Source organism: Nansenia antarctica (assembly GCF_963989245.1).
Source record: "Nansenia antarctica genome assembly, chromosome: 6".
Lineage (NCBI taxonomy): Eukaryota > Metazoa > Chordata > Actinopteri > Argentiniformes > Microstomatidae > Nansenia > Nansenia antarctica.
In genome coordinates, this window is record NC_137676.1 from 31,338,679 (window position 1) to 31,364,308 (window position 25,630).

The 25,630-nt window shown below is 41.0% G+C and overlaps 2 protein-coding genes across 2 annotated transcripts; one reads left to right on the plus strand and one right to left on the minus strand.

The window, feature by feature from the left end:
* Positions 1 to 805: 805 nt before the first annotated feature.
* On the minus strand, positions 806 to 25,544 carry ppih (peptidylprolyl isomerase H (cyclophilin H)). Its single transcript, XM_080533737.1, has 9 exons — positions 25,393 to 25,544; positions 9,961 to 10,025; positions 7,430 to 7,453; positions 7,143 to 7,187; positions 4,550 to 4,592; positions 2,938 to 3,030; positions 2,203 to 2,290; positions 2,060 to 2,100; positions 806 to 1,609 (listed from the first exon to the last, which is right to left on the minus strand). Exons 1-9 carry the CDS (start codon positions 25,456 to 25,458, stop codon positions 1,541 to 1,543), a joined length of 534 nt encoding a protein of 177 aa, XP_080389863.1. The 5' UTR covers positions 25,459 to 25,544; the 3' UTR covers positions 806 to 1,540.
* On the plus strand, positions 16,784 to 17,842 carry LOC308159623 (uncharacterized protein; the record flags this gene model as incomplete). Its single annotated transcript, XM_080533443.1, has 1 exon — positions 16,784 to 17,842. One exon carries the CDS (start codon positions 16,784 to 16,786, stop codon positions 17,840 to 17,842), a length of 1,059 nt encoding a protein of 352 aa, XP_080389569.1.
* Positions 25,545 to 25,630: the final 86 nt, after the last annotated feature.

The window sequence follows — 25,630 nt, forward strand, 5'->3', positions numbered from 1 at the left end:
CTTTAACATTGACCCCAGAAAGCCTCCCACCAAGCCCCCAAAACTCTTCCTGCTTCCATAAGAGAGCAGAGTTCCATCTGAAAGGATTCTTTTGTGCCAGGGGGACAGGGTCCAAGGCGAGAGCTAGAGCTGGTGGGGGAGGGGTTTGGGTCAGATAGTATGTATGTGAGGCTGGTATAAGAAGCAAATGTAAGTTCAGCAGTGAGTACTTGGCAGTGGAGTGTGGGCTTTGGAACAGTAAACTTTCCAGGAAAGGCTCTCCCTATTCCTTTGGATACATTGCCATGGTGTTTGGTGTATAGTGGTTACAATGGCCTCACTGATGTAGGTGAACAATTGGGTGTGCCAAATTCCACCACATTAGATTCAAGTCAGGGCATTCCCAGAAGGCTTGTATGACACCGGGGACACAGTGACAGCTTGTGTTGTTTTATTATCTTCTGATGATTCACTGATTAGCTATCACACAATGTAGCGTCCTTCCCAGAAGAGGGCAATAACGCATCAAGAAGCGTATTTGTTAATCATGTGTACACCTGAAAAGAAAATACATACCATCATATTGGTTTTAACCAATTATATTTATATATAATATATATTAATATTATATTTTTATACCAAAACAGTGGTATTTTCTTTGTGTCCATTGCAGCACATATCGGCCATTCTGATCATGAGTCTGTGTATTTTCCCTTACAGATACTAATTGCAACCCAGCAACTGAGAGGAACTGGTTTACGAAAGAATGCTTTCTTTGAGATTGTACTGTATCTCAAACCTTTGCTGGTCAAAAAGTTCAGAACCAGTTCAAGGTCATAGTAAATGAGAATACCGTAAACAACAGTTAACAAAAACATGAGCATTTATTGTAAATTTGCCACAAAGAATGTTGAAAATGACAATGTTGTTCATATTTGGTGGAGAACACACCAATGTTTTGTTGTTTGCATTGCTAGTGGAGGATATACCAAACAACAGTTGATACCCGCCATTACTAACTACAAAAAACAGAGAGCTGGACCACAAAACACAAGTATCATCCATTTATAAAAAGGCAACCTGAAATGGTTCTGTACAAAAAAGTCTAATTCCCCATAGTGTTTAGGCATTATTTGAGAAATGAATTGAGAACAGTATTGTTTACATGTTCAAGTTTACTGAATTGTAATTTGAAATTTCACTTGATATCTGCATTTAAAAAAAAAGTTTACATTATGATGAAAACTAATGATGACTTAAGAGAACACAAAGTGTACTGTTAAGAGCAGGATGTGACAAACATTTCCCAACTGACCCACAATTCTACCTGCCTAATTGAAACATCAGATCCTCTGTGGCACATTTGGACAAACAGGAATTCTCCATTTTATAAACAGCATCCAATTTACAAAAATATAACAGATTGGTTTCTAGTGAGGGAAAATTAAGGAGAAAAGTCACTAATTCCAGTAAGACGATTGGTTGAGCGGCTTTCTTAAAAAAGAAAAGAAAAAAAGAAACAAACAAAGATGATGATGTCATCCTGGATGGAAAGTTGGGGTCACATTTCCCCACACTGGGAGATTAAGATGGGGAGCTTGGGTTTGTTGTTAGGGCCAGTGGGGACGTTCTGTGGGGAGAGTTCAGAGCAGTTAGCACCACATATTCTCACACCATGTTCCAATATCAAGGTTTTAGGAGCTGCATGGGGATAGTTTCACCATTATTGAGCCTACGCCTGGGGGGTATTCCATCAACGTAGCTAAAGGAAAATCCAGGCTTATTAAATCTCGCGAGATTTATCAAAATAAGCCTAGATTTTCCTTTAGCAACGTTGATGGAATACCCCCCCTGGAGTACTCAGTAGAGATTTTCGATGAGTAGTCTTAAAAGGGGTTTGTGAAACCAGCCATAAATGTTGATTTCATTATAGATTTCATTAGATTAAGCTCTCTTTACACATCTACCTCAGTACTTCTGCGGATATTACAAGTTAGTCGTGTACTTCATTACTAGTCCAGATAAAGACCCCATAATCCAGGACAACATCATCTGGATATTTCCAAATCAGCACTTTTACCTCAATTTTCCTCATGACAAGCAAGCCGTCGACCACTTTTCCTGAAATGTAAAATACAAATATATACAAATGAAATATACCATGTGTGAAACGTGCACTATTTTACTGTCTTTGTTTTGATCCAAAAAACATGTCATACTCACCGAACACCACGTGCTTCCCATCTAACCAGTCACATTTGGTACATGTGATGAAAAACTGACAGCCGTTGGTTCCGGGGCCACTATTTGCCTACAAAAGCATATTGGGACATTGCTTTAGAACAGTCCACTTCATGGATAGAACAGTCCACTTCATATATAGAACAGTACACTTCATGTATATAACAGTGCACTTCATATATAACAGTCCACTTCATGTTTTAACAGTCCACTTCATGTATATAACAGGGCACTTCATATATAACAGTCCACTTCATGTATATAACAGTCCATTTCATGTATATAACAGTCCACTTCATGTATATAACAGTCCACTTCATGTATATAACAGTCCACTTCATATATAACAGTCCACTTCATGTATATAACAGTCCACTTCATATATAACAGTCCACTTCATATATAACAGCCCACTTCATGTATATAACAGTCCACTTCATATATAACAGTCCACTTCATATATATAACAGTCCACTTCATATACTGTATATAACAGTCCACTTCATATACTGTATATAACAGTCCACTTCATATATATAACAGTCCACTTCATATACTGTATATAACAGTCCACTTCATGTATATAACAGTCCACTTCATGTATATAACAGTCCACTTCATGTATATGGATCAATGACATGCTGATTGTTGCCTTCCGTATCCAGATTGTGTTTTTGAACGGCAGTGTGTGTTGTTCTTCAGATGAAGGTACAGTACCATGGAGAGTAGGCCAGGGGCAGAGTGTTTCATTCTGAAGTTCTCATCTGCAAAGGGACCTCTGTAGATGCTGCAGATACCTGTGCCGTCACCCTACAGATGAAACACAAGGCCAAGAGGTAACGGCTGGGAACCAGTCAGCAGTGAACAACATACTGCATACAGTTGTAACAAGATACCGGTCATTTCATTCACATGTACTTCAAAATATGGCCACTAGAGGGGGAGAGATGAGCAAATTACAACCAGTTCACACAGGCCTGTTAAACTGCATCAATGGTGTCATATAGGTCGGCTTTGAAATTGTGATTGTGTTAGTTATATACAGTAAAGGGTATGTGGACTTCTTTGGAATCACTTGGTTTTCTGCATGAATTGGTCATAAAATGTGATCTGATCTTCATCTAAGTCACAAGTATAGACACACACAATGTGCATAAGCTAATAACACACAAACAATTATAATCTGAACACACCCATTAAACATTCACAGTGCTAGTGGAAAAAGTAAGTGAACCCTTGGATTTAATAACAGGTCGAACCTCCTTTGGCAGCAATAACCTCAAGCGAGCGCTTCCGGTAGCTGTGGATCAGACCTGCTCCACGTTCAGGAGGAAGTTTGAACCGTTCTTCCTTACAGAACAGTTTTAGCACAGCCATATTCTTAAGATGTCTTGTGTAAACAGCTCTCGAGGTCATTCCACAGCATCTCTATTGGGTAGGCCCGTAGCCTACGCCGTAGCTTTTCGCGCACCTCACCAAAAATGTAACTACGCGGCATACCTACGCAGACCGTAAGAACTGTGATTGGTCCGCTTGGTAGCACATGATTCCGACATGATTCCGACTCTCTCGTAGGGCTAAATGCGGAAGCCATGACAGAAATGTAATTTACCTTTTCTGTAATTACTTATTAATAAAGATTTGAAAAATTATGATAACCATCTTATTATCTTAGTTTAATGTCATTTCAGGAGCGCGAATCACATTTACGAGATGTACAATCCTGTTTATTTAGAAATAAATTATTACCTGTGGCGTTTGACAGCGGATGATGATAGACATTTAATGTAAAGTTATCAATAAGAACTGTGATTGGTCCGCTTGGTAGCGTCACATTCCGACTCTCTCGTATTACTTATTAATAAAGATTTGAAAAATGATGATAACCATCTTATTATCTTAGTTTAATGTCATTTCAATGCATTATAGACATTTTCTTTACAACAAGCATAACAAAAAAAAACGCTATTATGCCGCTATGAGTACACCGACCAACGGGACGCAGACTGACCAACGCAGAACTATAATTGGGAGAGAACCTTGCGTAGGCTCGACGCAGAAGTATAAATTGGGCTTTAGAAAGGCAAATATATACGTTGCCGAGGCATGGGACATCCACTTGAGTAAACTATCTTTATGGATTGGCTGTTTGGAGAGGCAGGGCCAAATACGTGGCAAATAAAAATAGCTGCCAGCTATAGGCATGAGCTAAACTAACATAGAGTCAACTTCCAATGTACTATTAATTGAAAAAACGAATTATTTGTCAATAATGGCTTGGACAAAACAATCAGTCGGAAACCATAGCAATAGTAATAGTATTACTTACATTCATAAAGTCACCTCCTTGGATCATGAAATCCTTAATTACCCTATCAGAAAAAGCAAAAGAAACATTTCAGACGGCTTGAACTCAATATGTTTATATTTCTATCATTCATCACTCTGGAACAGCTACCCCAGTGGTTCCTGTCGTAATGTTCATTCTTCCCATATGATGGTCACAGACTCTTCCATGTTATTTAACGCTGACAAAGTCCTCTTAAGCCATTTACATACATTTACATACAACTTTCGTGTTATTTTCAGGGCCCATAGGTTGTGAAACCTCCATAAAATGCTGCAGCCGCTGCTATATGCCAAGCAAGAATTTCTTTCTTTTTATAATCAAACCTTTATTTTAGGTCCTACTGAGACCAAAGTCTCTTTTTCAGAGAGGCCCTGCTTTACAAACATAAAACAGATCATAAATGTACATTTCAAATGACCATCAATTACAAAATCAATTTACAACATTTTACAATTTACTGCAACATTGGCCAATATGGCAGCCAAGAAATTGCTGGACTCAAGGATAACTTGCGAGAAATGTTGGAAATCACGTCACGTCTGGCGGCCATATTGTCCAATGTTGTAGTTCTGTATTGTTATTGTAGGTGCTTCGCGACCAAAAAAACCTATATTTATTTTATACGGTTTGAATGCAGCGAATGTCAAATTTTATGGAGCACCACAGAGTGAGCATAGGAAGAGAAGAATGAACAATTGAATAAAAAATAAATAAAACAATCTCTACTTGACTTCATAGAAATTGTTTAATATCAAACTGTTGTACTATAGAGCCAAAACAAGAAAAAAAATCCTTCCTTGTCCCAATACCTATTGTATTGTATTGAGGGCATTGTATAGAGCACAACTCTGAACATTGTCTTTTGTCATACATGTTTTACATGTGTAGGTGAACGAACCTCCATTGAATGTTATTAGGGCAGCCATATTGGATTTGGGCCAAAATTCAGCATGGCCCAAAAGCTTAATGGCAAGAGTAGAGGCTAGACGTGCATAATCCACTGAGAAAACTTTGACGGGGCGAAATGCCAGTTTTTCTGTTGCCGGCCTGTGTGTATATTGTTATATTGTGTGTGTTTGTGTGTACGTGTGTGTCTATTGTACAATGTATTGAGACCAGGTGCGAAACACCTTTTAAACTTCAATAAACTTGAAATGTGATATGTACAGGTGCAACTAAACAATTTGAATATCATGCAAAAGTTCATTCATTTCAGTAATTCAACTTAAAGGGTTAAACTTAAATATTATATAGACTCATTGCATTGTACATATGCATGATTATACTTTTCAGAGGGCTGACATTTCTGTATTTAAAATCCTTTTCTTATTGATTTCATGTAATATTAAACAACAAGTTGCTCCTGCTAACTTACAAAGCTATAAATGGCACTGCTCCTTCTTATTTAAAGGACCTTCTCGTCCCATATGTGCCCTCAAGGGCTCTGCGCTCACAAGGCTCTGCCCTGCTCATTATTCCTAGGGTTAGAAGAAAGACAATCGGTGAGCGTGCGTTCTCTTTCCGGGCACCAACTCTCTGGAACCGTCTTCCACTTGATATCAGACATCAGTAGAAGTGTTTAAAAATAAGCTAAAGACCCACCTGTTCTGCGTTGTCTACATGTCATAGGCTGTTTTTTGTGCTGTTGTAATTTATGTGTGTTTTTAAATTGAAATAGTTGTTTTTAAATTTGTTTAAATTTTTTGTTTTTACCTATTATATTTGTGGTGCGAAATTGTGTGTTTTAAAAATTGAAATAGCTGTTTTTATATTGTTTAAAATGTGTTGTTTTTTACCTATTGTACTTGTAAAGCACTTTGACGTAAAGTGCTATATAAATAAAGTTATTATTATTATTATTAAACATTTCTGAGATATTTAATTTGGGGTTTTCATAAGTTGTAAGTTATAATCATCAAATTTATAACAAATAAAGGCTTTAAATATCTCGCTTTGCATGTAATTAGTCTATATAATATCTAAGTTTAACCCTTTAAGTTGAATTACTGAAATAAATGAACTTTTGCACGATATTCTAATTTTTTGAGTTGCACCTGTAGTACTGCACACAGCAGACCTGCAAAATAAACATTTGCAATTGTTTCAAATATTGAAACTTCTGAGATCATTCCTTTACCTCTATTGTGCCAAATCAGGCACAATTCAAGTTTTTCACCTAAATTAAAATGCGTACTTTGCCCAGATTTGGTATACAGAGGCTGAATATCTGATTATCCAACTATCGTATCAATTCACTTCAAATCATAGGCTTTAATTATGTTGTTTTGCAGTCTACCATAATCCATGGAAACAGACGCCACTTTTCACGGCCATCGGAGGATCCACTGGCGACTTCCAACCAGGTCAGCGGTCCAGACCATGTATGCATGTTCAGTTGTATGTTCTGTCTGTATGTTATGGTCTATTGTTATGATTGTTGATAAGATAATTGGATATTATGCCTCTGTAACAGACCTAGGCAAAATATGTGAGTACACTCGGCAGTATATAGCCTATCTAGTGAAATATGTAAGTATAATACACTTCATCCTATCATCCCATTCAACCATACCTGTGGAATGTGCAGCCTTTAAATCCGATAGGGACTCCGTCCTTTCTGTAGGAAAGAGTTGGCATAGATACATAAGACAAAAATAGGTCTGTCCCATTTTGGAGTATTTGACATCAAATTCTGGGGAGTATAGCCTACTATGGACAGCAACTGAAGAAGACCAACGTAAATCCTTCTTTGTGATATTGCATTGTTACAGAAGAGTATTGAAGATGCCTCTCATAGCCAATTCATACATGTACTTTCAATTTAAAGTAAGTAAGCCAATGTGCTTGGGCTCGACTTACCTGAATTCTCCAGTACAGAACTGCCTGCAAAGATAAAAACAAGGACTTGATTATTCATTAATCACCTCTGTGTAACAAACAACAACAACAACAACAACAACAACAAAAGTATTTCCCTGGATGTTCCAGTGTGCATGCATGACTAAAACATGATGATTGTTAATGAAGATATGATAAGAATGATAATAAGATAAGCTATGATAATGATAAAGTGGGCACAACAAATTCATGAGTTTTCAGTACCAATTTTCACCACCAACTAATAGTAGGCCTAGTAGTTAAAGGCTGGTTCTGGAGTTGCTGCAGCTTCAATAAAAACTCGAGGCCTGGCCTTGGGCTAAATCCCGCCATCATTTTCCTCACAGCTTATAGTTGAAACACATTTTAAAGGTTCATTAGGTGGTTCTGACTAAAATATCTACAATATGTATCAGTGGAGGCTGGTGACTTCCAGAATTGAGGAGGCCAAAAATGTTTCCGCTTGCTCGCTTCACTCGCGATGGAATGTTCCCTGTTCTTCTTATCTGTCTTTGTTAAAAATTATTAATTTGTGTTTGGCGGTACTGAAGGGATTGGGACACTCTCAGGATGGTGGATGAAGCAGCTTTTATTGCCTGCACAATGGGTCATCAAATAAACAAAACAATTGGCATGAATCTCTGGTCCGCCTGCAGCAGCTATTGTCCCTTCTGCTCAGGCTCACAACATTCACCACAACATACTACATACAATCAATGACATGTCAAAAGCACTCAAACACTATGTCAATCAGACACACAACATACAATTCAGAACAATACTTCATCCATTTCTAATATTTATCCTGCAGAACAGCACTCATACGCGTGTGGCGGAAAAAGGTACTACACGGAGGCCAGGCCTCCTGTGCCCGCCCATTTTCAGTGATTTGGCCAATCACATATTGCCATGAAAAAAATTGCATTACATTGACTTCTATGAGAAACCACTTTCCTAGGGGAGGCCTGGCCTCCGTGTAGTACCTTTTTCCGCCACACGCGTGTATGAGTGCTGTTCTGCAGGATAAATATTAGAAATGGATGAAGTATTGTTCTGAATTGTATGTTGTGTGTCTGATAAAAAATATAATTATTGCTTTTTTAAATCTCTCTCTCTTCTCTCAAATTATTGGGGAGGCCAGGCCTCCTCCACCTCTATGGAGGAGGCTCCACTGATATGTATGTAGTTTCTAGGGGTGCAACGGTTCTCGTTTTTTTACGGACGGTTCAGTTCGCCTTCCACGGTTCAATACACTAGTGAACCGTGCGGGTTTTCGGTTTATCCTGCGTTTCATTCAAAGTCAGAGGTGGAGTTGGTCTGGAACGCAGTTGCTTCTTGCTCAAATGTTTGTTCATGGCGAGTGGAGTTGAGAACATGGCAACAGTTTGAGGAAGCCCCGGATTGCTACAAATCTGCGTTGTGGGGTCATTCATTCTGGTATTGGCATTGAATACAGCGATGAGGGAATGAAAACACTGAACAGAAACGCGTGTCGCAGAAATGCTTCACTCGTGTCGTATATGCGCATAATATGCGCACAATGGGCTACAGCTGGTACAGCTCTCATAGCTAAAGTGCATTTTTACTTTCATTTCTATCTTTCCTATACCAGTCGTCAAGCCTAAGAGGCACATTTGTGACTGCAGTTGGTGAAACCGTAAACCACTCGCATACGTGAAACCGCTATAAATAGCTCTCAAAATAGCTCTCAAAATAGCTCTCAAAATAGCTCTCTTAATATGTATACTTTGTGGAATTGATTCATTGTTATTGTTGTCCGGAGGCTATCGGTAATCGGCTATTGGTTTAGTAAATGGCTTGTAAATATACATTAGTTTTAGGATGTGTTCAAAAGGACTGTGTGATCATCTAATTATGTGTAGTTATGTGTTTTTAGCATGTTGATGTTCTATCAGCATGTTGTGATGTTATTAAAATACAGTTAGATCTTCGTAGTGCTGTGCTTTGTTAGCCGCTAGCTGTTAGCAGCGTTTGCTTCTGGTTTCCTGGATGACAGAGAGTTTAACCCTATATGTGCTTGAGGTCTAACAACATTCAAATGAGTCTAACTTCGTCATCTTTTTTCGGATTTCAATGTATGACACGTCATTTGAAAGCTTAGTGTCACATTTGAAAGTGTTTTTGTTATTTTTTGTTTATACATATTTATATTTGTTTATATTATACAATATACCAGTCATATTCTGGAATGTGTCTAAATGTTAAAGTTCCATAAGTATAAGCAAAATAAAGTAAAGTAGCAGTTTGTAAATAAATAGTAGCACAAATAGTAGCACAAAAACACGTACTGAAACCGAACCGAAAACCGTGACCCAAAAACCGAGGTTCATACCGAACCATGGACCAACTGAACCGTTGCACCCCTAGTAGTTTCTAGGAAAAGAGATATCATGATCCCAGCTATAACCCCCTTATATCATAAACACATAGTAGAACACCACTCTGGAGCAGCTCGTGTGTCTCTTCACTTTAATTAAATAGTTTTCCTTCACCTGAAATTCTCTGCTGTCTTAGGAACCACATCAGCAAAGAGTTCTACCTTCATTCTTCCAATTTCCTGAAAAAAAAGAGTGAAGCAGAGAAATTGACTATTTACATTCAGCTTTATTAATTAGGCTAATAACAAAAAAAAACATAATTGATCACGGTTTGCTGGGTAACATAGTGACCCTGGTTTGTGATAGGCTCCACCCCCCTCAGGGTTCGACATCTATCCATGGGTCTGTAGCAGTATAGTATCAGTCCATACTGACAGCATCATCTGGACCCATAGACTGTTTCTTAAAGTCTTTAGTCGTTTTATGATGAGTTTTATGATGAGTCTAGAGGCAGTGTAGTAAACAGCAACTTCTGGTTACCTTTTGTTCAACTGTCAATTGGTAGCCTATATTCACCTCATAATAACAAGGTATAGGCCTAACAGTTATTGCAGTTACACTACCTAACTTTGTCCTTAATTAAGATCGATTGAAACAAGTAGTTGTCTGTGCCGTTTCCTGATTCGCTGAAGAGAAATAGCTACGTTCTTACGTTCTAAAACTGCACTTTGCAGCGATTTGACAGGGTAGGTCTTTGACAGGGTAGGTCTTTGAGAAGGTAGGTCTTTGACAGAGTAGGTCTTTGAGAAGGTAGGTCTTTGAGAAGGTAGGTCTTTGACAGGGTAGGTCTTTGACAGGGTAGGTCTTTGACAGGGTAGGTCTTTGACAGGGTAGGTCTTTGACAGGGTAGGTCTTTGACTGGGTAGGTCTTTGACAAGGTGGGTCTTTGACAGGGTAGGTCTTTGACAAGGTAGGTCTTTGACAGGGTAGGTCTTTGACTGGGTAGGTCTTTGACAAGGTGGGTCTTTGACTGGGTAGGTCTTTGACAGGGTAGGTCTTTGACTGGGTAGGTCTTTGACTGGGTAGGTCTTTGACAAGGTGGGTCTTTGACAGGGTAGGTCTTTGACAGGGTAGGTCTTTGACAGGGTAGGTCTTTGACAGGGTAGGTCTTTGACAGGGTAGGTCTTTGACAGGGTAGGTCTTTGACAGGGTAGGTCTTTGACAAGGTAGGTCTTTGACAAGGTGGGTCTTTGACAAGGTGGGTCTTTGACAAGGTGGGTCTTTGACAGGGTAGGTCTTTGACAAGGTAGGTCTTTGACAGGGTAGGTCTTTGACAAGGTCGGTCTTTGACAAGGTAGGTCTTTGACAAGGTAGGTCTTTGACAAGGTAGGTCTTTGACAGGGTAGGTCTTTGACAGGGTAGGTCTTTGACAGGGTAGGTCTTTGACAGGGTAGGTCTTTGACAGGGTAGGTCTTTGACAAGGTAGGTCTTTCGAGACGATTCATTGCAAATCTTTGATCTGAACTGGCCTTTACAGGACGTACATTCCCCTGGTATGACATGGTCTGGTATGACATGGTTTACCATAGAACCAGTTCACGGTGGTTTACCATAGAACCAGTTCACGGTGGTTTACCATAGAACCAGTTCACCATGACATCCCTAGTTGCAGGTACCATTTGCTATAAAGCAGGCCTAGTTACCAACAATGTAATTAATTCACTTTCAATGATTTTTCAACGAAGCTACTCACAACTCACTTGTTACTGACAAGTACATCACAACAGTAACAGGCTGTAGAATATAACAATTCCACACTTTTCTTGTACCTCATTCAAATGTCATCATATGCATACAGCATCTGGGGCCTCACCCCTATTGGGTGGGTGTGAGGAGAATGGTTGTCCTGGTAATCTATCGTACTGAGTACATAATGAGTGTGTGTGGGTGTACTGGGCAGGGTCTCTGCCTACAGGCCGCCCACTACCGCTGTGTGGACGACAATAGAAGGAATAAACCGTACGCATCCCTGGCTGTCACTGGGCAGTGGAACACCCAGAACCTCTGAAAAGAACTGTTTGTCCCCAAAGCACCCCCCCCCAACACACACACACACACACACACACACCCAGTAGTACTGTACTGACCAACAGTCAGCCCCAACTCCCTGCTATGTAGGTTATGTCGAGAGTCTCTCTCTATGGGCAGGAGACATGCTAACCACTTGTGACCTGGTCTCTTTCTATAGTGTACTGCAATGCGCAAGTCGACATCAAGCAACAGGTAAGAGAAAAAACTGTTTTGAAAACAGTAGACTGAAAACTTGAAAACAGTAGACTGAAAACTTGAAAACAGTAGACTGAATTTGAATGACATTAGGTTTGTGTGACTGAGAAACATAATGAAGTGGAAGACATGTTGAAAGGCTGACTGATGTGAATAGAAGTGCTTTAAAAGTCCTCAACACTCTTTTGGTTAACAGCTGAGGGATGGGGGCTGGAGAAATGGAACCACTCTCATTGTCATAGACAGAGCTATGGATGCAAGAACTGACCATCCATGAGATCAAAATCATAGTTTTAACCATGTTTTGAAGCCATAGTGTTTTTTTGTTTGTACAATTTTATAGTTTACAAATGATGGAGAGTAAAAGCATGTTTGGTTCTGATGGGGTAAGACAGCTGAACTCATGAGGCATTTACAAGTTAGATTCAATGCAAGAATCAATGGCTAGGCCATATATCATTTAAAAATGATGTTACAAATTACAGATTTCCCCTTTAACCACCTCATGCAGAGAACAATACAGGTCAATGTTCACTTTAAAGTCAACACAGTTACGCAGGGCGACAGACAGAAACTCAAAATGAAACATAAACTGCCATCTCAACAACACCTGCTTTGGCCCCATGACACCCTAACTGCTTCTTGCCCTAGGCTAGGGCCGACCCAAACTACGTTACCTCTATTTAAGAAATCTGAACACTAACTACACATTAGCTGCTTATGGCCCTTGAGGAGTCCAACTGCTTTCCATTATCGACATAATTAACAGTATACAGTAATGTGGTAATGTCCGGTTGTGGATCCCGTTTTCCACAAGTATGAGGCATTCAACACTGCATCATTTGTTGGTCACCAACTTAAGAGTTGTGATTCCACGACCAATAGTTTAGAGTGTAGAAAGAAAAAAAAATCTGTATCTTTCACAGATAAGACCCTATAAAAACAAAGACTTTAATTCCAAAATTACATTAACTATTATCCTTGTATTAAGATGGACTCAATTCAACTTATTGAGTGATTTGTTGATTTTGTTGCATTTGAGCTAAATTTCAATAAAAACTGGAAAAATGGAGGCGTTCTCAAATGTATGACCGGTAGTGTACATGCTACAACTCGCCTACTGCTATAGAAAGAGTCAGGTAGTCTAGAGGTTAGAGAGGCAGGTAGTGTAGAGGTTAGAGAGGCAGGTAGCCTAGAGGTTAGAGAGGCAGGTAGCCTAGAGGTTAGAGAGGCAGGTAGTCTAGAGGTTAGAGAGGCAGGTAGTCTAGAGGTTAGAGAGGCAGGTAGTCTAGAGGTTAGAGAGGCAGGTAGTCTAGAGGTTAGAGAGGCAGGTAGCCTAGAGGTTAGTGAGGCAGGTAGTCTAGAGGTTAGAGAGGCAGGTAGTCTAGAGGTGAGTGAGGCAGGTAGTCTAGAGATTAGAGAGGCAGGTAGTCTAGAGGTTAGAGAGGCAGGTAGTCTAGAGGTTAGAGAGGCAGGTAGCCTAGAGATTAGAGAGGCAGGTAGTCTAGAGGTTAGAGAGGCAGGTAGTCTAGAGGTTAGAGGGGCCAGCTAGCGATCGGAAGGTCGCTGGTTTGATCCCCGGATCAGGAGGGAGCTGCATGTGAGCTGGTGACTGGAGGGTTGCTGGCATCATATCTAAGGTGCCTTCCACTGCTGTTGTGCCCTTGAGCAAGGCACTTAACCCCTAATCGCTCCAGGGGCGTTGACTATGGCGGACCCTGTGCCTAGAGCAAAACAAATATTTGTGCATTTCTGTGTGCAATGATAAAAGGTTGAATCTAATCTAATCTAATAAACAATGAACCCTATATTTACACAGTCTATTTGTTAAAGTATACTGCCTATGAACATACATGAACACCAGCATTAAAGAACAGACGTAAGACTTTGGACATAGTGTGTAGCCTACACAGGAATACTAGTTTTCTTCCATCACAGAGTCCCATATATTGTAGCCCATCTCTTATTACCTTCTGTTACACTGAAGACTAGTTACAGCCTTGGAGCCTCTTCCTGAGTTAATTTAGATTACTGACAATGGAAGATGATTATTACACAACATAGTTTAATGTTAAATCTAATGGATCTCTAGAATAACCCTTCAGTCTTCAAGGTTGTTATGATCCTGTGTTGCCTCAAATATTGTTCCCTACCTTAGCTTATGTTCCTGAAAAACCTGCCTGGCCACTGAATTTCAACAGTTTTTACAAGGATGTCACTGGTGAAATCGTCACCCTATGCTAACTTGTCTAACCACAATACTAAGACATGACACTCAGAAGGAGAAAGGCTTGAGGGAAGGCATTGAACAGAATACTCAATAGAAGGGAGAATGTAGCCTAAAAGGTGTGTCTTACTGGCCAGTTTCCAACAGGGAAGCCTGGGCAGGTAATGAGCTTGACACATTCACAGGAGGGAGGCCACATGCTGTATAAAGTGGGGTGTGATTGGATATGGGACGGCCAAACATCTCACAGCCTTCATTGGAAACCTTTGACCAGAGCTGCTCCTTAATTGATACATCTAGCCTACAACTGTTGATTACACCACTGGATGTCAAACCATGTGACCAGGATAACCCTAAACCAACGAGAGGTATGCTTAGTGTTCAAATAATAGCAAAAATAACATTATAATACATTTAGGTAAAAGGGATTAAACCGTTTCTGCACTCACTGCCTTCAAACACTTGTAGGCGAATTGTTATTATATCTGCAGTGTACTTTTTCAATTATCCCATTTTGTTATGGTTACTGATGTAGATCTATGACACTACTAGTCTATGTGCTGCTACGCAAGAATAACAAAACCATGTATTAGTAGGTCACATGACTCAGAGCAACTCTAATCTATGATTTTGTCAAAGACAATTTAAGTTTCTATCTTTACATGAATATTTCTAGTATCATACTTAATTTTCATGTTTGACAATTATATTAATTAATTAATTAATATTCAACATAACCAGCTGCATAATCTCAATGTTAGTTTTGTGAGTACATGCATCTCTAGCATACATATTTAATGTTACATTCACTTACATTAATACATTTACTCTACTGCAACTGTCAACTTGTGTGTCACGTGAACGCTTCTCCTCAGAAGGATACGCAATTCACAGCACTCGTTTGCGGTAACACGCTCTGCGCTTCATACTTGGGTGAGTGTTGGCAGTATTTCCCATACATAGTTCACAATTTGTCCGACAGTCTCATTACGAACCAAAAGTATTTTTAGCACTGTTTTTATTTATTTATTTTAAGCGCATTTTTCAGCACTGCTCGTGGAAAGTGTTCGAAGCAGGTTCACGGAAAAGACAGGCCTTTGGTCCACCTTTCATCAGCACCTGTCACAAATTCATCATTTGAAATTGGCAGCTCCATCAAATCCCACAATATCGAATCCCACGGTAAAATCGTAAACCGCAAAAATATTTGGGGATGGTTAAACGGTATAAAAAATTGTAAACCGCCCAACCCTACACTACAGTCTCTCATCGAGCAGAAGCGGGCTCTGGGAATATTGAGCTCCCCGACATGAAGAACGGTTGTATCGTCTGAAACACGGGACACTCCAACACCGAGAGACCGACGTGGTGAGTGTCAGTCCTGGACGGTACATTAGTAGAGGAAACAGCAGGGACGTTAATATCAATAATAATATCACTTTGGACAAAGGCGTTTGCTAAATGCCCGTAAATGTCAATGCCCTTGATACGGTAGAGCAGATATCAGTCACAGACGGGGACTGTGGTTTTTTGCACTGCGTAGATAAGGTTCTGTAGGTGTGTTTGCGATGGCGGTAAGTGGGTGTGTGTGTGTCAAGATAACATTCATATATGTGTACATATCTCAGTTGTTCTGCTACAGTTGTATGTTGTGTAGTACTGAAATACACTGAATGTGTTTCAGGTTATATTTAAGTGAAATGTATGGCAGTGACATGTTTGTTCAGGAAAACAAAGTTGAATGTTAAAATGTCAGTCATGTATGTTTAATTTGTTAAAGTCAGAAAATGAGGAACAGCTGATGAAAATTAAGTCATTGTTAGAACTGTAATGGTATTATTAAGTACTCGGTATCAGCAAGTTCCCAAAAGTAGTAGGCCTACTGGTTTGAAAAAAGTGGTATAGTGCATCCGTAGTTTTCACCTTTGAGGAAATCCAGACAATTTGCAGACAATAAGGCATAATAGATAGTAATAGCGCCCCCTTCTGGAATTTTGGCAGGAAGATTATTGTGAGGGTGTGGACTGGGGTCCTCTACGTGCCTGCCATATACAATATTTGTGGGAGTCATGGTAATTTTTCATGAAAATGGAACAGGGCGGAGTTTTCACACTAAAAGCTAAGCCGATGCAAATAGTTGCTAAACAAGCAAAACATTTTTGTGCCAAGTTTGTGGTGAGTTACATTATGAACTATTACAGTATGTGGTAAGTGAAGGAAAAGTACAACAAATGGTGAGTCATGGTGTTTAGAAGAAAAAAAATAATCAACCCATGACTAAGCCCTCAGACTTGCCAGGTATAGCCTACTGCTTTACATTTGGGGTTGGTGGCATTGCACTGTGGGAACACTAGAATTGTTTGCCAACATCTCCACTTTATCTTTCACAGCATTTTCCAGCCCATGGTGATACTCGGTGAAACATCCCAGACCATCTAGATCACTTCCGGGTCGCCGCTGGTTCTGGACAGCAGCAGCAGCAAAATGTTGGCCATCTTGCAGAACTGGGACGGGGAAGGGAGCTGCCGCGAAGACGAAACTCAGCAGTACCTGATCCTCCTGCTCTTCAAGACGGGCCTGGACGGGCTGGTTCTGGCCCAGTGCTTTCGCCGTCTCCACACCTCCTTCATGAGCGCCTGTGGCCTCTCCGTCCTCCTGGCCGATGTGGCGCTGACGTGGGCCATGGCCTCTGTGTGGCTCCTCGGGCCTGCTGGCTCCCCGGTGCCGGTGTGCTTCATTCTGGCCCATGCCTCGGCGGTGTACGCGGCGCTGCCCCTACCCATGCTGGGCTTGGGGCTACTGGACTACGCTTCCAAGCTGCATTACCATGCATGCGCCATATGGAATTATGCCCTGGTGCTGCTGGTATGGGTGCTGGCCAGCGTGTACTCCTTCGGCTCAACGGTCACCGACCTGACGGAGGTTGAACACGGTGAAGGGAGGAAGGCTCTTGTGTGCCAGGTGCAGGACTCAATGTTGGTCGTCTACTTCTGCGCTGGGCTCTCCGTAGCCATCGGCTGCATACTGCTGCTCCACTGTACACAACTGCCCCGGTGGCTCAGGGAGGCCTATAGGTTGTCCGAACAGAGGGACAAAGTTCACCCGACGTTGCAGAGCGATTTGCTCCTCGGTTGCACTAAGTTACGCGAACCACAGAGGAGAGATGAGGAGAGCGGACTGGGGACAGACACAGAACAGCAAAGCCCCCTTCTTTACATTAGCCTGACTCTGTGCATTGCTACATCGTGGATGCCGTACCTGATCATGACCATTGCCTGCCAACTCTTGGACTTTGCAGTCCCCGCCTACATCAATGTCAATCTTCTGTGGTTAGAATGCGCCAACAGCTTAGGGGAAGCGATGGTATTGTGGCTCAAGAGTGACCAGCAGGGGCCTTTGAGTGATCTCCAGGAAGACTTTTGTCTTTGGCACACATTCTGGCACTTGAGTAGAGGAATAGAAGCTTCTCAATATCAAGAGAAATTCTCCAAGGCTGTTTACAGCTTGTCAGGCAAAGATAGAAACCCCTTCCTGGATGTTTGAGTCAGGCTATGTGTAGTCTCGCTTGCCTAGACTGAGGGGCTCTACTAATGAGTCTGGCAAAATCTGTGTTGGTGATGGGTTGTTGCTGCTTTGAGTTCAGTTAGGGAAAGGCGTTTCTCCTGGACTCAGTCAGAGACCACTAGTTCACACCTCTTGTTTTTTGGAGAAGCCAATCACATTCCAGAATTGTTTTTATCTGTAGAGCGGAAGCTGTCATGCCAAATAGTGTCCACTGGGTGATGTAATCAGGTCTTTCGAACGTCATGATACGTTCATAGCTATGCTGATGCGAGCATTCCCATTCCGGACATTTCTGAGTAAACTCTACCGCTCGTTGTTTCTCCTTTAATCAACAAACCCACCTCACATCAGCCAACATAGTGATAATTCCATAACTGGATACTACTTTGTTTCAGATCATAGCTAGCTAGCTTACTTACTTACTAGTAGGGCTGGGTAAAAAAAAAAAATAGATTTCCCGATTCTGAATCGATCTTCATTGAATGAGCGATTATCGATTCATAAATCCCGAGATCGATCTTTCATGTTTTTTTTTTTTTTCTGCTTGCAGCTTCAACGCGCAACGAGATCTCGTGGCCAGATCTCGCGCTACAAGAATTTATCATATCTCTCGCAACGACCAGGCTTAAAGGCAGATGTCTGGGTGCATTTTGGATGTAAAAATTATGACGATAGAGATGAGCAGGACAAAAGCAAAGCCATATGCTGTGCGCAGTGGAGGTTAAATTTTGTGGAAACACCACAAATCTACGGAACCACTTATTGAGGCATCACCCTGACGTGAAACATGGAAAAGCGGATCCGAAACAAGCCTCGCTGATAAAGACGTTTGGTTGCAAATTACAATCAAATTCTCTGCGTGCCCAACAAATTACTACAGCGTCGTCAGTGTCGTCAGTGTACTAGAACCACGCTACGTGTTACCGACACGCAAACAGTTGAGTGAAGTGATAGTCCCAGACATGTCCGCGCAGGTGAAACGTGACATCGCAACTTCACTCCAGCCAGCAGAGAGAGTTGCCATAACGTGTGACAGCTGGACATCCAGAGCAATGGACTCGTACCTGACAATCACTTGCCACTTTATCAGCGAGGCTTGTTTCGGATCCTCTTTTCCATGTTTCACGTCAGGGTGATGCCTCAATAAGTGGTTCCGTAGATTTGTGGTGTTTCCACTAACTTATTGTTACTGTATACTACAGTATTTTAATAATCATTGATTTTCCAATTATGTTTATTCCTGAATAAAATCTTCCAATCTCCAAAAAGTGAGAAAGCAGTAATGAAGGGCTTTAGTTTCATGGACATTATGGTTTACAATGTGTTTTTTTGTCCCCCAAAATACCCTCATCTATTGCACTATTTTCGTTTGAGTTTTGCACATTTTTATTTTGTATATATATATATATATATTATGCAAATAAGCTATTTGAGACACAGTGGTGTGCCGTCAGGGCCAGCAAGGCCTTCTCTGCTGGCCTAAACATCATCAGAATATACATTTTATTTTAATATATTTTTTCCACAAATATGTATTAATGATTCCCCATAGTCTATTCTCTTCATTTCATAGCTTTCCTCTTGGTTGCGCTGCTTCCAGTCTCCGATTGAGATTTGGAGGGCTGGCCTTTATGTTAGAGCTTTTATCCAATCAAAATGTGTTGCTAGGGGGCTCCAAAATCTGCCCGCCTGCACGCTAAACGGTGCCGCGGATACGACCTGTAACTTAACGTTGGAACGAGAAAACCTGTGGCGTACCTAGTAAACCTACGTAGATGCGAGCAAAAGCAACAACGGCGCCTGCTGTAAGGCTCAATGATGTCAGCACCCAGCACGTCTTTTGATTGGATACGCACTATTGATACGCACTATTGATATTCACTATTGAGATGCGTAACTATGCCGGTAGATGTGAAACTTTTGAAAGTGCGCAGGGAAACGGAGCTCAACAACGAAAGCTTTCGTTGACTGATCGATAATACTGATCGATTGTGTCCTGTTTTGGGGTAAACAATAACTTTCATTTAGGGGACACGATAAAAGCGCCGAGTCCACAAACAGAGGAAACTACGTTGAGCTTCTTTCTTTTCTGGCTGAAAACAACCCAGATTTACATTACCACCTGTCCACAAACAAAGTGTTTACTGGGACGTCAGGCAAAATACAAAACGACCTGATTTTTGCTATTGCTAAAGTGATGGGAGAAGAGATCAAAATGGAGATTAAAAAGGCACCCTTTGTCGCTATTATGGTGGACGAGACGACAGACGTGGGTAATGTAGCGATCTTAAAGATGTTAGTTTAACACTCTTCATTGTAAATGCGGATTTATTGATTAAAAATGCTTCGGAAATATTAATATAACTCTGTTGTACTTGTCTGACTATGTTAAGGTGATGCAACGCCCGGTTATACTGTGTTTCTGTCTAGTTTCTAGAGCCATGGCGTCATAACGATGGTATTAAGAGGTAGAATAATTCAGGTAGGAATGTGTCGGACATCACTGAAGGCCTAGGTGTGAAATGCACCGCCCGCCACTGTTGAGACAGTCCTGAGGGATATGTGATGTCTTGTTTACCGATAGGCTATGTTTGTAGCCCCTTTATTTACACTGGCTGCAGTAAAGCACGTTAAAAAGCACTTTTTGTAGTGTCTGATTTAGCAAAATGTTGGTCAATGATGTTCATTTATGTTCCAATAAGAAGTACATTCATGTAACTGCTTTGGAGTCAATTCGTAATGTAAACATTGATATGTTTAACAATGCTACATGTTATAGGGTTCCTTGAACCATTTATAGCATTAGTTCTGAGAATCTCTTCATATTCAAGGAAAATGTATATTGTAACTAAATCGAATCGGAATCGAATCGAATCGGGAGCTGTGAATTGGAATCGAATCGTTTTGGGAAATCAGTGGCGATACCCAGCCCTACTTACTAGTAATAGTAATAGTTCAGTGAAATGACTGGCATGCAGCTAGATGTCAGCATTCAACAGTCAACACCATAGTCCCCTCCAGACTCGACAGCAAGCTCAGGGACCTAGGCATCGACCCTAGCCTAAGCAACTGGATCCTGGACTTCGTGTTGGACCGTAAACAAGTGGTGAAGATGCAAGGGACTGCCACTCCATAGCCAACCCCACGCACACTGTGGAAATAAACATATTGTGGTAGTATGGCTACTGCACACTACTAGATTACTTGTGTACCGTTGGACTGATTCACTGCCGTGCTGTATTGTGTTGTATTGCATTTTGTGTCATTGTCAACGTATTTTTTTGCACTATTGAGAAATTACCACTTTCCATCGTCATTGTGGGATGACTTTTTTGCTTACTTACATTGCTTATTAATACTGTGTAATGTTGTGTTTTTCCCCTGTATATGAATGCTGCAATGTCAATGTTGAGGAACCAAAACCAAAGAATTGTACTTGTTTACAGTAAGATGTAATAAAAGCGGTTCTGCTGCTGACTGTGAGATGATAAGTAAATACGTAAGAAGCTAGCTATGATTGGAAACAAAGTAATATCCAGTTATGGAATTATATTTAGGCTATCACTACTTTGGCTGATGTGATGTGAGTTTATTTGCTAAACTAGCAAAAACTCAGTAACATTAGCGTGCGAATTACTTGTGAAATTAGCACGCCAGAATGCTAGTGTTGGCATAGCAACGAACCCGTCATGGCGATTGAAAGACCTGATTACATCACTGGGACACATTTTGGCAGGTGGACACTATTTGGCATGAGAGAGTCCTTAGGAGGATGCATTCTGTCTAAATGCACAGGAGCTGCGCAGGAGGTGCTGCTTTATCAGACTCTTGCAAGACCCTGTATTCCTTTTGGATTCTTCTAAGAACATTTCAACGGTATCTGGACCTGAGAAAGCCGAGGAGAGGAGCCATTTTCCTGTTACTGACTTCTGTAGATCTGAATGTTTAAATGTCTACTATATTAAATCTTTTTGCAGAACTGGAAAGAATAAAGGTTCTTGCCTCCTCATCACCCTGCAGTTCAGTTTTTGATTGACACATGTCTTTGGCTTCAAAGAGAACAAGAAAATAAGGCCTACAGACAAAAGGCAGCTGTACGATAAATGTCAATGATCACTGAGTTTCAGGTGTTTCTCCCCTCTAAACACACACACCCACAGACAGCACAGATAACCTTCATAATGCTGTTCACTCATAATTGATATCATCTCTTTTAAGATGGAACAACAGTAGTGGGTTGAATCGGGTCTTTCCAGTTTTACACTCTGAGGCCAGGTTAAATCAATGCTGCATAACCTGTATCCTGAATTACCTGTTCTATGAAACTTCATTCCTCAACAGTTTTCAGTCTAATGTTAGCCTAGGTCTAATCTATTCAGAAGGTTGCAGAAGTATACCCCTAGCCTAAATAAAGAATCATTGTGTGCAGATGTGTCATAACTCAAGCGTATGTGTGGTAGTGGTAGGCCTAGGCCTATAACATCTTGTTCACATCTTGGCCAAATATGTGGAATGCTTTTTGTAAAGTGACCTTGTGGGAGGACTGATTAGCCTAATTTAGTGTCTAGTAGCTATGCTTTCCAAACATCCTTAAATAATAAAATTAAAGATGATTTAGGCTATATCAAATTAATATTATGCCAACTGTTTTGTAATTGCCATGTCAAACATCAGGCAACATTTAGCCTACATCAAACACACCTATAACGTTCATGCCAGATATTGTACCACATTTATACAAACAAGTGTACGGCATGACCAGGCTTTACAGCTTATGTTGGCTCCATCTCCTGGTCATATAAAACAAGTGTGCTTTTTTCTCTCTACAATTTTGATGCAAATCTCAGTAGCATGTACACCTTCAATCAAAACTATAAAGAACCAAAGCTCCTAACTCCCACTTGTTCACCTACATCACTTTTCCAGTGTCATATGTTAGAATCTTTGCCTATCTGCTTTTCAAAATAAACATGAGGGGGGGGCGGTCAGGGCTGCGCAAAAGGAGGAATGGACACTCCAGGGGACATGGAGCAGTGGGCTGCATTGTGTTGCTTTTTAAATATTTGTTTTTATATATAGGCTATATCTTTCTTTACCACCAGCCCCACAGCCCACAGGTCGACCAGCACACCGGGAGTTCTCCTCGTGCTCCAGATGGCCGGATCACTACTGCTCAGTGGTGTAGTCTAGTTTTTTCTAGTGGGTATACTGTGATTTTCCCCTCTGACATTACATGTTATAAGGCTGATCTGCATGATAGTGCTGCATTTTGACATATTTCATGTCGCATCTCCCCCCGTTGATGGTATATGACGCTATAGTCAGTCCCAATGGTCCAAAAGTCAGTGCTTCTTAACACAGGCGGAGTGAATTTTATGAATTAAAGTGTGAAAGTTCTGTCACAACGCCGTTACGTATCCTTGCACATTTTTAAGTGGGTATATGGAAATCCTTGGCTTTTAGTAGTGGGTATACGGCGTAGTCCTGCCGTTTCACATAGACTACACCACTGCTACTGCTGACTCCCAGTAGCAGCTCGCATCAGATCCAAGACCCTGGGTGCTAGCCTACAGGGCAGTGAAGGGAACAGCCAGTATCTGTGTGCAAGCAATGGTCAGTCCCCAAATCCCCAGCACGACTATCCTTCTTCCACCTCTGGCACCTCCATCTCTACAAGGACGTACTGGTCTCTCAGCTGGGTCGCAGCTAGTCTCTGTCTTTGTGGAATAAGCTTCCTACCATGTCAGAATGGCAGTGTCACTGCCTATCATCCGGTGTAGACTAACGACCCATCTCTTAGACTACAGTCTGGGCTCCCTTCGATTGATACAATCTGCAGTTTCATTATCTATAAAAATAGAAAATACTTGCTGACTTGGTCCAACTTTCACCAGCCACTGTCATATGCTGTCACAGTACCCAAATTGAGAGACATACTAGACCTTAAATACACATGTATGACAACCTGAGAGAAATACTATAGACCTTTATAGTACACATGTATGACAACCTGAGAGACATACTATAGACCTTTATACACATGTACATGTGTAATGGCAGTTTGGAAGCAGCACAGAGTCAGCCACAATGCAGTGCCCCAGAACAGATGGGTTACGTGCCTTGCTCAGGGGCAGTGGATGGCATCTGAGCCGTTGATCCCAGCAACCTTCCTGTGACTCACACTCCCTAAGACTCACACAATGTCATACAGTATGTCACCTGGGTTCCAACTGGCAAACTCCTGGTTACTAGCCCGCCTCTCCGACCGCACAACAAGACCAGGACCAGTTTAATATGGAAAAACAAGACCCAAGACTGAGATCCAGACCAAGACACACCATCTCGTCACAATTAAGGCAGTAGCATGGTAGCATAGGCCTATCCGTTGTATACAGGCATTGTATCTATCCGTGTAAAAGGACCCATGAGGCCAACATCATCAGAGCATATCAAATTGGGTGTCAAATGAAAGCTAAGACTTTAGACTTGTTAGGAATTAAGTAAGAAACACATTTCTCAACCATCTTCTCTATCATAAGAAAAAAGGTATTTAAAAAAACATGAAACCTCACTAATGTTCACGTATAGACTCTTGTATTTAGTTTGGCACAAGTGTAAGATTCCAATTTCCCTGCTTCATGAGGAGCAACGATAGTGAAAGTTAGTAGGCTATTTAGTTTTTAGTTACCTAAATACAGTAAGAAGTAGGTCTATAGGTAGACTCAGACCTATCAAATACTTGTAGCGTTTTCACTGATATCAACGTACTTTGAATGAATAAGTGATAACTGGTCATTCTGTTAACAAATCGCTAACATAATGATCAGATCAAATTGGTAAGGGAATTACTGAAATTGAATTGGCTCCATTGCCTTCTTGTACAGAACCTAATAGGGTCGGCTGTTTCTGTGGGAGAACCCTTTTCACAGAGGATTCTACACGGAACCCAAAAAGGTTCGGAATGAAATCTAAAGGGTTTCTTTCACAGAGGCAACTGAGAAACATTGGAAATCATACAGTAGTTCCAAACCACTGCATCAACAATCCTCATCTCATGCACCGAGTAGTTGTTGAGTACAGTGGAGAAAAGCCAGAGAATCACACATGGCCGTAACTTCCAGTGAGTCATGACACACATGTTGCACACTTCTACACATAGCGACGGACACCTGTCGACACCAAGCCGTATTTTGGACTTTCAGATGCTTTTAGAGGACAAGACAGGGCATTTATTTCGCTAAATATTGATGCAAGCTAGCGACCACGCAACCACCGACACATAGCCGATAACATTAGCTAAACGCACGGATTCATGTTCAAGCTGAGTAACCAAGCAAGGCGTTGTTGGAATGCAATGACTTATTCAATGATATACATAGCTGTGATTTGTTGAGCGCCAAATAACTAGTAGTATCAGATTAGTTGTCTAGATGTGTGGTGTTGTTGGGTTGCCTACAGCAGATGTTGTGGTTGGCTAACACGCTATTAATGCCAATATCTATGTAGCCGATGCTGCTAAGATTACTCACCTGTCCTCCAATAGTGACATCAAAGAACACAATCGGGTTATTCGGATTTGAAGGCTGAACATTCATTGTGAATTCTTTCTGAGCACGTATGTGTAATATATATAGACACTATTCACTAGCTTGTGGCTAACTAGCTAAAAGCACGCCGAGAATTCAAACAGAACTGTTACTTCCTCCATCTACGGTGGCCGACGGTGGACATCCAACGGTCACTGTGACACATTACAAATGATTACTA

Coding starts and splice junctions, on each gene's coding strand:
- ppih (XM_080533737.1), bottom strand. CDS start 25,458: ATGAATGTTCAGCCTTCAAATCCGAATAACCCGATTGTGTTCTTTGAT. Junction 2,291..2,937: donor CCCCTGGCCTACTCTCCATG/GTACTGTACCTT, acceptor ATGCTTTTGTAG/GCAAATAGTGGCCCCGGAAC. Junction 2,101..2,202: donor TGGGAAGCACGTGGTGTTCG/GTGAGTATGACA, acceptor TTTACATTTCAG/GAAAAGTGGTCGACGGCTTG.